Source organism: Merops nubicus, unplaced genomic scaffold (genome assembly GCF_000691845.1).
Source record: "Merops nubicus isolate BGI_N331 unplaced genomic scaffold, ASM69184v1 scaffold501, whole genome shotgun sequence".
NCBI lineage: Eukaryota > Metazoa > Chordata > Aves > Coraciiformes > Meropidae > Merops > Merops nubicus.
The window spans coordinates 56,421-68,554 of record NW_008588786.1 but is presented as its reverse complement, the minus strand read 5'-3'; the positions used below and the strand labels follow the sequence as shown (position 1 = coordinate 68,554).

The following is a 12,134-nucleotide window of genomic DNA, read 5'->3' as shown; positions in this document are numbered from 1 at the left end:
AAAAAACCACCACCAATTGTTTTCATTGCTGTTTCACTCTCATCATCCAGTAGTATGACAGGCTATTATCTTGTCTCATGATCTGCCAATCATACATGCAAGGGTTTATTTTCTTATAAGCAATCATCTTTATAATGATTCTCACAATTAGGTAGTTCTTTGCTTCCGTAGCACTTCTCTGACATCTTCTCTGAGCTTCAAGGAAATTTACTTCAATTTGCTTGACAGCTGTTCTCTTCTGATTCAAGTACAATGATTTGTGTTTGTACAGAGCAAAATAATATTAGGTGTTAGTACTTTAACATCAGCTTGCTGCCCGACCCCCACCCCGCTTTGTTGTTACTGGCACAGTCAGAGGATGTCCTGTTGGATCTACTGTTTCCCTCTGTATGTCTTGTAAATTTATTCTAAGCTCAGGACAAGAGCAGTAAAAAGGAAAACATTTATTAGTCCTAGCAGTGGTACTTGAGTTTGTTTTTAGAAGAATATTGTGCTCCAGTAAGGCCATGATACAGTTGACTTTGGAAATACAAGTATAGAGATACTATCAGTGGCGAAAAGGAACAAAAAATCTAGGAAGCAAACTAAGGTAAATAAAAGCAAATACTCTTTGGGGAAAGTGGCAGGTGCCTTTGCTATCTTTGATCAGTTCTTGTGGCTCCCTTTGGAAAGTGTGGTGTGAATTTGTTCAGAGTTAAAACCCCAACAGACTAGATTAGGGACAGATGGTACTGAAACCAATTATTCAGAGGTACATTGTGAGTAGAGAGAAAATCCAGGCTGTGACACAGAGGTTTTCATTTCACTGTTAGTAGCCTTTGGCAATTACTTCAGAAACAACAACTTCCAAAACAGGGCAACCATTTTACCTCATGATATATATTTCTTCTTTTGTCATTGTGTTCTTGTAACACTTCCTAGAGTCACCTTTGCATGCTTTATCAGACTGCAGTTTGACACAGCTGATGGAAAACCAAATAAACCTTCCTCCTGAACTAAAACTGTCTTAATTTTTCTCACTCTGAAATCAGAGTAAGAATTTTGCTTTCGTGACCCCTTTTGCTTTTGGGTCTTGCCTCACAGGTAACAGGGAGATTAGTAGTAAAATGATTAGGTCTCATCAGTCCATTTGAGTAAAGGTAGATGAAAGAATAAATGTCAGCCCTGTCACACAGAGAGGCTTATAGTGAAAAAGATCCTTGCAGCTTGACAAACAGCTTGCTAGGGAATAGACATGGAGACATTCCAAAGATACTACACTTTATTGGAGGTTAGCTTTTCACCCAAGTAGCAATGGTTTTCCTCCTTAAATATTTTGTATAGCATCGATTTCGCCTTACCCTCTTCTAAGGCTGTGACTACATTAGCAAGTATTGCACAGGGATAGTAGTCCATCTGTGGACCCCAGGTCTGCATTAGATGCTTTATTGAGGGAATTTACTTTGGTCAAACTCTCGTCTGGGCCTGTAGGCTGAACACCTGTTAGTGGCTGGAGTATGTTAGATTCCCTGAAAGCTCCCTGAAGGCTTAGTTTAGTGTGAAGCTCAGCCAGTTTGTGTGCCTGGACTCTACTTTTCAATGAGGGTTTTTTTTTACTAAATAAAGGAAAAAAAATCAGATTCTGATCTGAAACATTGATGTAGATGCTTTTGTAAGGTGTCTCTGGCTTACTTACCAACCCTATCAGATATGATGGTCACATAGTTCTAGAGCTTCAGCTGTTTGCTTCATATTTAACTACCTGCTTCCTTGCATACAATGAGGAAGTGGCTCTTGATACCACTTGAGAAGAGCTTTGGCTTGGACACACCTTGAGCTTGTCCTTCTTTATTCAAGTCTCTTATTTAGACCATCTCACAGAATGAAGGAATTCCCATTTCTGCTGACAAAGTGTATAGCTAGTGACCAAGTCTAATTGAAAACAATACTATTTACTACAGTATCTTGATCACTGATCATTAAATGTCATGAGTTTGGCAACTGCGTTTCTGCTGAATGTCCTCTAAAACACGTGGTGACAAAGGAATTGGTGACCTGAGGACAGCTAAGAAGTGCACATAGAGGAATCTGACACAGTGGAGATATGCATTGCAAAATCATGTAGACAAAGCTATTAAGATGATGGTTTTAGTTGCTCCTTTCTTATATCACCTTGTTTTATGTTAGATGACAGCTATTTGCATAATGAAAGGGAGATGTTGTAAGTGAGCTTTATGGAGTTGGTATATTAATCTCAGAACGGCTATTTCGGTTAGTGAGTTTTGTCTTTTGAGTTTTTTTCTGTCAGTCAGTATCCCTCTCTTTATGTCATAATAAATACAGTACTGGAAGTAAGTCATCTGATTGCTTGATAAGAATTCTGATACAAAACCAGTCAATCATACCTCAGAAGTGGTATTTAAAACGAATCTTAACAGAAAGATTTCCAAGAAAAGCACTACATTACATCTAGTAAATCTCACTGAAGATTAGGATTGATTTGTATACAATAAAGTAGGAACTATGGAGTTTTTTTTCAGTTTCCACATCTAGTTATGCTTGGTGCTTCAGACTGAGCACTATGAACATATCTAGGATGGATTAACAAATTTCTGCATTATTGGTTCACTCCATTATTAAAAAAATTACAGGTAGTTTTGTAGGTACATGGAAACAAATCAAATAAAATGCATAGACTTTATTCTGTATAATTCCTTTCTTACTCGTGGCATGCACTAGACTTCTAAGTATTGTGGGGAAAAAAAACAAGCCACAACTTTTTTTTTTTTTTTTTGGCAAGAGGGAGACATCAATTCCTGTTAAATTTTCAGAAAACAGAAGCTTTCCCTGGATTTTGCATGAAAGAAAGAGACTCCTTTATTTTGTAAATGATCAAAAAAGAGTTTATTGTCTCAGCTCTGGTTTTGTGGTAGCTGATTTTAGTAGTTCTTTTCTCTTTGGCGGGAAGAAACGCATTAACTCTGCCTGTAAAATTAACTGCCACACTGCAGTGCATTAGCATAATTGGCTGGCACCTGTTTCTTGGACATTCCGTCTGACAAACTCATGGGTCCTTGTGATTAAAATATGATGAATAAACTTGCTGATAGCTGTCTCCCAAAGAGAATAGCACATAAAGCTGAAAAAGAGTATTTTGTTTCACTTGGAGTTGAAACTCAAGAAATTGTCAAAGTATTGGATTATATGTACTAGCAATTACAATTACTCAACTTCTGTATTGTATTCATCTGGCAGAAACTTGCTGTTCAATGTAATAATAAGACCTATAGGAATGTTTACTATATGTGCATAAGTGCATAGTATATATGATGGTGTGTACAATGAGAAATATAACTGGAAAATCACTAAGCAAAATCCAGTGGACTTCTGGTTTTGATGGAGTAGCATGCATTATACTAAATCTTCTGGCTTCTACTTGACTGCAGTAGAATTCCAATGATATTCTGCTTTTTGAAAGAAAAGACTTTCTAACTTTCCTCACCTTTTGGTAGTAAACTCAAAATAAGCTCTTAGATTATTTTAGCAAATTGATCCTATGGGTCAACTCTTTTTTAATAAATTAATGGCCATATGGGTATCTGGATTTAGGATCTTACTTTACTGTTTGAGATCTCTTTTTGGTTCTAGAGTCCCCTTGCAGAATTTCACCTGCAGAGGAAAGGAGTGAGTGTGGCAAAAACCAGGTTTCAGGCTGTTTCAGTGTGAAAGATGCTATGTGTGGCTGAGTGGTAGTGTGTACAAAGGGCCATTTGCTTTCTGAAAGCTGAGTCATAGTGGAGAAAAACACTTGAAAATCTTAAAATCAAGCATCTGGTACAATGTGAGACATAAGCACCATCATTTTTGCAGATGCCACTAAATCCTCACTTATGTACTGTTGTGCAGAGTGATCTTTGATATACATGGAACATACAGTGTATGTCTGAAGCATATTGTGTACGTAATATATGTTAAAGTGAGACAGGGAATGCTTCTGCCACTGTTGCTGTGACATGTCCTTCAGTGACACTGACAGCTAATTCCCTTTTGAAAATGTTCTCTGCTGATTATAAGTAAAACTGTTACCATTAATAATTAAGAAGGCCAAAAGGTTCTACCTACAAAATAGTGCACATGATAGCGTAACAGAATTCTGTGGCACCATTTCCTGGCTATCTTGCCTCTCTAGTAATGCATCCATGTGCACCTTGTCTTATGAGTGAGTCATGTGCTATTGGAAGTAGCAGCTTTTATATATCATTGTGCTTGTTAAATCAAACTTCATTTGTAGCATTGTTTCAACTCATCAGGGCAAGAAAAGGTGATAAGGTTCTAGCACAATTTGGAAATATAAGGAAGTTGCCATCAAATATGCTTTTGTATAGCATGTATTTTTTAAAGATCTAAGACCCTGCAACTAACAAGGAGACAAGATACTGCTGTGTCCCTTCAAAAAGAGGGAACGTTCCCTCCTTAGAATAATGGAGAAGCTCCTGTTGGTAAGCTAGAGTCACAGTGTGCTCAGTCTTACCACTGGTGCAGGACTTGAATGACTTTCTGTTACATAAAAATGTATTTTCTCAGGAATTCCGCAATACAATTGAAAAAACATCCTTTTGCTTTAAAAAATCATTGCATGGGAAACAGGAGATTGAATTTTATAATCATTGGACTATTCTTTTTAGGTAAAAACCCAGCTTCAAAAGATGGGAGCTATACAGCCCATGAACATATTTCTCCGTCAAGAAATTGACCGCATGCAACAGGTTTTGTCAAGGGTTCGAACCACACTGACTGATCTCAAACTGGCTATTGATGGTAAGTTACCACATTAAAAATCATACTAGTTAAGATGCAATTATTAATGCTTCTTACATAACTAAATATTTCCCCTCCTTTCCTCCTGTTCTACCTCTTTCTCTTTTGTTCTGTTTCTCCTCTATTTTTTTTCTCTCTCTATCATATCACCACTAATTCTAGCCCTTAAAGCCCCCTGACTGCATCTCTAAGGACACTCCACCTTAACTTATTCTGTATGCATATGGTCCAGTATTGCAGTTCACATCCCATAGCACTACTACACTTCTGTGATCCTCTTTGGGATCTCTACAGAGCTCAGAGGAGCTGAGCTGTGTGATTAGGTCCACAGGTCATATGCCAGAGTAATTTATGAAATTAAGCTGAAACATAATGATACAGAACAAGACTGAAGTGTTGCTGCTAAGTAGCTGAGAGACAGGGCACTCAGAGGCCAAGTGGTAAAGACTCTAATTTAAGGTGAGATTTGCAATGTTTGTGAAACATTGTGAACTGGTTATACCAAACAGAGTGTCTCTAAATGGAACCTGAAGTGAGTGGGAGAGTCAGTCATAAGAGGATGATAGTGTTCTTCTTTTAGCCATCACAGAAGGTAGGCAACAACACTCTGTATCTCTCAGAGACAGGAGTATTTGTTGGAAAGTGAGCAACGATGAATGTAGTTAAAATAAATTAAGAGTACAGGTGACTAGAAGCAGATAGAAAGTTTGATCAGGAGAGGAGTGAGGAAAAAGAAAAGGAGGATGATGTTGCCATCTGCTTTTTGTTTTCACTTCCCATTTTGCTCATCTGCAAGAGCTGAAATATCCAGGAAGGAAGGTATACTGTTGCTCAGCCAAGCTTCTTGAATTAAGAGTAAATATAAACAATGCAAGAATGGGCTGTTCTATTGGTGAAGATCTCAGTCAAGTCTGCAGTTCTAAAACAGAGAGGTAGGAAATATCTGAGCAAGTGAACTGTCCCCACAGGTCAGGGTCCCCTCTGATATTTGTGATGGCAGTACTGTGATGTGTCTGACTGGTGTTTTCCAGTCTTTGGACAATAAGTCTCTCATGAAGGGAGATTTTTTTAACTTGTATTTTTGTTAATTTGTATTTTAGTTAAATAAGAACCAAAAGGGATTTTTCCCTATCATTTGTGTGATACACTGTGGTAACAATGCGTGCTTCAGAAACATCATGTCTGTAATCTGAATCTGGAAAAGAGGTTCATAAATGTGCCTAAGGCCAATTAGCTTCTGTGTCATAGAATAACCTATGCAGATATCAAGCTGAAAGAAACAATTTTCCTCTGTTTCAATCCTGAGCTGAAAGTTCCCTTTTATATGTGCATAGAGTCCCTTTTCAAGTAAATTAAAATAATGCTTTTCATCCAATAAGGTATTCATCTTTCATTGATTGTGATAGATATATTTAAAGCTTCAATGTGTATAATATTCTGCGGAGGGGTGGGTGAGTAACATAATTTATTGGCACTTACTATTCAGTTCCACAGTGGGCAATGGTCCTCTACCAGGTGTGTAATCAAGTTAATGCTGTAACTTCTTTACAATCCTCTAAACATAGTAATTTTCTTAGGGACAGGCCTGTTAAATATAGTGAAAAATTGCTCTGAAAACAGAACTGGATGTATAGTTAACAATAACAATTAATGTCTTCTGGCAGATTCATGATGCATCGCGCGCATGCGGTAAACCACCCATCAAAGGATGGAAAGAACATTTAGGCACTCTCTCTTGCCTTAGCAAAGGGGAACCCCAAATTCTCTCATACTGTATTTGCCCCCATAACTACTCAACTGCAGTCTCAGACCATATGAGGTGCTCCTTTTTCTTTACAATGACATGCACTGATCTGTCTGCTCAAAAAGGCTGTATGAGTTTTGACATTTACCCTGATCATGCATCTGGCTTTGGCTTCATGAACCAGTTAAGGCCTGAGCACCCACTTATAGCAGATAAATTTTCCAAACAAATTTTGTATTTAAGAATATAGTGCATCTTCATGTTGTGTTACGTAGCTTTGTGAAAGAGCATCTGCATATTTGAATCTACAGTTTGAATGTGAATAGATGGACCTTTTAATTTTGCTGTTGCTCACTGAGTCACATCTGAGATTATATAAAGCCCCTCTCAGTGAGAGCCAACATCTAGCTGAACGTGAGGGGCATTGAGGAAATTAGTAGACTCAGCTTTGTCCCTCTGTTGAGAGGGTGGATTAAACAGTGTTCACCTTTTGGGAGGGGTGAGATACCCAGTGTGTATCCAACATGTTTGTTGGCAGCCATGCCCCACAAGCCTGCATCTCCACCAATAAACTTGGCTGCCTGGAGGGATAGTTCTTTTGGATCAAATTGTAATAATTAGACTGTAGCTGCACTTTGTACTCTCAGTTATGTCCCAACCATTAGTTCTGTTTTAATTACTTATTGATTGCCCAGAATGTGTTTCACAGTTGGTATAATAAAGAGCTTCACATAAATCAGAAACCAGAAATTATGATTGTCCTCTCAATTGACCTAAATAGAATCTATGTTCCAAAGAGAGAAATCTTTTTAGAGACAAGGAGCAGTAATACACAGGGCTTGAACCCAAACTCCAGATCATAGTGGGTTGTGCACACCAATCAGATCTTGAGGCCTTGGCAGAAGGTGACCATATTCTGTGTAGGACAGTATACAAGCTACAGAGTTCCTTTTGATGTGCCTTAATCTTCCTGCTATGGAAGTGCAGAGACCTCTGGCATGGAATAATAATACCACAGCTGTTTTTCCAAGAGTGGGCACTTCAACCCCCCTCACCCACTTACAAAGATAGTGTCTTTAAATGCAGTAAATTCTAACAACCCATTCAGTTAGTCTTTTAGAGTTTGAGTAGAGAGGAGCTGAATGTGGCCTACCTGTGAGACTGGGGGGAATATCTCTGTATTTCTCCTTACACTGAAGTAGGAGTGGTAGGCATTTTGGTGGCACCCTGATATGTCTTCCATCAGGAAAGAAAGTGAGCACAGAGATTCTGAGGGAGTTATCCGTAGTCCCCCTTGAGTGGCTTCCATGAATCTCAGAAGTGGAGCATGCTTGTAGTAGCACTGAAAGTGGTTATTGAATCGTTGGCAATGGAAATAAGGAAGGCTTTTAATATGATTTCTTTATTAAAATAAATAAGAACAAAAACAAAAAACCCAAACCCTATTTAAGAGCTTGTCATGAAAGAATTGCTTAGCTCATTGATTTATGAGTATATTTAGATTGTACTCTGGTCATAAAATGACATCGACAGACTCAGGAACTGGATTCTGGGGCTGGATTTGGGAATGCATGGATTTGTGTTGAAGGCAGAACACAGTCCTCCTCAGATACTGGCTATTGAAGAAGAGAGTTTGACCCTTGTCATCCTTCAGCTTTATACTGAATATGAAGTATATGGGATGGAATCCCTCATTGGTCAGTTTAGGGTCACCTGTCCTGTCTGCTTCTCCCAACAGATGCAACCTCTTACTTACTGCACTCCCAATGTGACACACAAGGTTTAGCAGTGACTTGATCTTCATAGGAGCAAGTATGAGCAAATACATATAAGCAAGAGACTTTCTACATACCAAACCTTGGTAGTAACTTTAAACACCAATCATTATTAAATCTAGAAGCAGACATTGTCTGCAAAAATATGCCATTAACTTCAGAAAGTGCAGCTACTTAGAAGAGAATGAGCTGAAAAGTCAAATAACTGAACAGAATGAGTTCTGTTCTAGCTCAAACCAGGACACTGGCATTTTCCTTACTACTTGCCAGACATTACCTATGAGAACCATAAGCCATAAGACCAGCATAGAAGGCAAAAGAAGTGGCATCTTTCCACTGGAAAAGCTAGTGTATTTTCATGCATGTAGTGCACATCATACCTAACTTACATGCCAAGAGTTAGAAAAAATCAGAGATTGCTCTTATCCTACACTGAAAGAGAGTGCAATCAAAACTTTGGGATATCAGGATCAGGAACAAGGATGTTACTAAGGGGAGACAGGACTTTGCTATTTGCCCTCTTTTTACCCATACAGATGTATACCATGTGCATGTTCTTTAAATTACATGTAAATCATATACATGAAAACTCATTAATACAGTTAAAAATAATACACTAGCATGCTTCAGGTATATGTTTATGCCAGATTGAGAAGCATGAGAAAATACAGGTGACATTATTAAGACAGAAGGTATTGGAGAGTAAAAAGTTGTGTGGTTTTGTATCTGTTTCTAATATTTTTTGAACTTTATAAATCAGAAAAAGCTGAATAATAACTTTTAATAATGAGCTGAAGAATACGGGTGTATTTCACTAGTTTCTTCACATCTCAGTCATTGATTTGCTACCTTATTAAAAACTTTTTAATTACCCACTTCTAGCTCCTCCCCATCCTTATACTGCATCGTTAACCAGCATGTGGCCTCAACGTGTTCCCTTGTTGTCATTTATATGATGAGTATGTTGAAACATCCAGAACTTCATGTAGGCATGAGGTAGCATATACTTCTGCATACATTATATGAATCACTTATCATTCTACATCACCTACAGAAACTTGTGTGTTAAGCACCTGAAAGAATAAAGCAGCAATTCACTATTTTTTTCCAGCTCATAATATTGTGATCTTGATGGTAGTGTTTGCATCATGTTGCTGCAAAGGATTTCTGTATGTCGTACCTCACAAGACAAATATAAATGAACTCCAAAAGAGCCAAAATAAGTAGCTGATCATTTCTTTTAATCTATGTGGAGAAAAACTGAAGCTCAGGAAATTAGTCTTGCTAGAGTGCACAGGAAAGGTGATTTCCCAGAAAGGGATGGAGTATGGACTCATTCCCCTGGCTCAGCAAGTTCTGTGTGGACTTGTAGTGCTTTAAGACTGCTAACAGCACATTTTTAGTTTGGCCTGCTGACTACTGTAATAGCCTTTCAGACTGAAAGATCTTGGGCTCTTACATTACTAATTCTTACAGAATGTGTGTATAAGACTTGTAGGGACCATCTGTATATTCCACTTCTAGATGATTATTTTATTTGAAGGTGATCAAGAGTGCTCAGTGAGGGCATTAATGGAAAGTAACAATGGGGAATTCATTCGGGGAATGAAGAGGATGAATCTCGTATGTCTTATAGCGTAGCTACTCTTGGCTCAGCAGCTCTCATCTGTTATTTACTTCTCACCCTGATAAGAATGCCAGAATGCCTCCTGTTGTCTTTCACAAAGTGTGGCATATTATTTCTGGACTTCTCAATGAGTGTTATGTATGCTTTTCATAATGCTGGCCAGAACGACTGTTCAGAGACACACACTGCACATTTAGGACAAACTGCAGAAAACAGTTTATCTGCCTGTTCTGTTATGCTAGCTCAGGGTAGTGGTTTGTATTATTTTCTGGGAGGTGTGCCTGGATCTTCCTTTTCAAAGTATTGCTTTAAAAGTTTTATTTTCAGTCCTTTGGTGGGTGCAGCCAAGTGTATTTAGTACTGGAACTGGTAAGTTTTCAGAACAATTTGCAAGGGTACTTTCAAATTGCCTTCTTACTGACTGAAGGAATTAGCTGTTGCGGAGAATCTAGGATTTGCGTGCTCTTCTGTGTGAAAAATCACATGCCACTCAAGTTTCTCAGTTCCTTTCATCTCTCCTGACTTGAAGAATTAAATCGGAGGATTCTGCAATGGAAAAGGAAGATGGGAACAAATAGAAGATGGAACAGGGATAGCCTAGAAGTAAAAAATGGAGAGAGTGTTGTACATTGCAGAGTTTGCCTGCCTGATTTACTCTTCCTCTTCTGGAGACCAGGAGCAAAAGGAGGTGATATATTGTTAATGGCCTTGGGATTAAAACAGCATGGTGGAGTTAAATGAGTTTCTGGCAGCTTCCTGGGAATAATCTCCAAATGCTGAAGTGCCCAAGTGCTGCAAGTGAAGAAAGAGGAAAATACCCAAGTATTTTATGAGTGAAATAATAAATAATGCTTTCTTTGGGGAAAGCACAAGGCAATTAGCTGTTGCCTTAAGGCAGAAAGGGAGGAAAGCTTATGAAGTTACAACTAAGTTGGGATTTTCTCCTCAACACATTCAACAAAGAGTGGCAACTTGGTGGTGGAGGCAAGGAGTCACTGGTCCAATAACAAGCTTGGGAGGTAAACTTGAGTGGGGCTTAAAGACTGAAAAGATCGACTTCTACAGTTGCAACTATGACAGTCAAGAATGGATTGATGCTTTCACTGAGCTTTCTCCTCTGTGTACTCTTAAGGTTAGCTTAACAGACTCACTGTCTAGCCAGTACTGTCCTCAAGAGATGGTCTCCAATCCTATTATAATGATATCATCTATTGGCAAACTGTTCTTGATGGAGGAACCAGCTTCTTTTAATCTCATTCATATCCTACATAATTATTCTGTTTTTTCTTGATTCACATCTGTGCCTGTGGGAATATAATGTCAGTGGATTGAGGCTTTTTGTGGTTCATGCTGGATTTTAGGATCCTTTGTTCCGAACTTTATCCACTCATTTAAATGAGATGCACGTGGTTTCTAATTCAGATGCAGGCTTTCCTAAATATGATTAAAAATGTAGGTGCAAATATTAAAACTTCCACAGTTTTCAGATTCAGTTTGTGGTAGGTATGTAGTGAAAAGGGGCAACTCCATGAAATAATAAAGGTCCTGATGTAGTCTGTTCCAATTATTCTATCTAGTGAATGAATCACCTTAAAACCAGCTCAATTTAAATGAACAGACTTTTTAATTTAATTAACAATAAAAAACAGTTATCCTCAGAACTGAGTAGCTTTATTTGACTTGTTCACTATACAGCTATAGAATAGCTTTAGAGGTGGTTTAGAAGTGAGACAGTATGAATTTAGGGCAATGAAAAAGGGGAATCCTCATTTCCAAACTGTGCAAACCGTATGGTTACAGTGTGCATTATTTTTGAAGCATGGAAATACTCTAATATCTTAAGCTGACCTGACCTTTCAGATGGGCTTTATTCCATTCAAGAAAGGGAATATTATGAAGTAAACCTTAAAATAACCAAGTTATAAACAGCTGGTCTGTCTGATTCATAGAACATTGAGGCCTGTCATGTTAAGTTCATAGGACATTCAGTCTCTTCATATGGTAACCGGTGCTTTGAGCTTCTCAGAAGTTAAATATGAGAAGGCTATGATGTTGTGCTACTCATTCAACTCATCAGATACAGTTTTTCAAACATGTCTCACCTTTCTCCAAAAAGATGCCATTATTTTTCTCATGTGTTACTAATTTCATTTCTGCCAATTATTTTCATTTTAAAATTATTTTGATCAGA

The 12,134-nt window shown here is 38.1% G+C and overlaps 1 protein-coding gene across 1 annotated transcript in view; it reads left to right on the top strand.

Moving 5' to 3' along the window:
- The window catches only part of LOC103781634 (dynein heavy chain 5, axonemal-like), a 162,369-nt gene that overhangs the window by 140,511 nt on the left and 9,724 nt on the right, over positions 1 to 12,134 (top strand). The window contains 1 exon segment of the mRNA XM_008949354.1: positions 4,665 to 4,797. Within this exon segment, the coding sequence (XP_008947602.1) occupies positions 4,665 to 4,797 (133 nt within the window).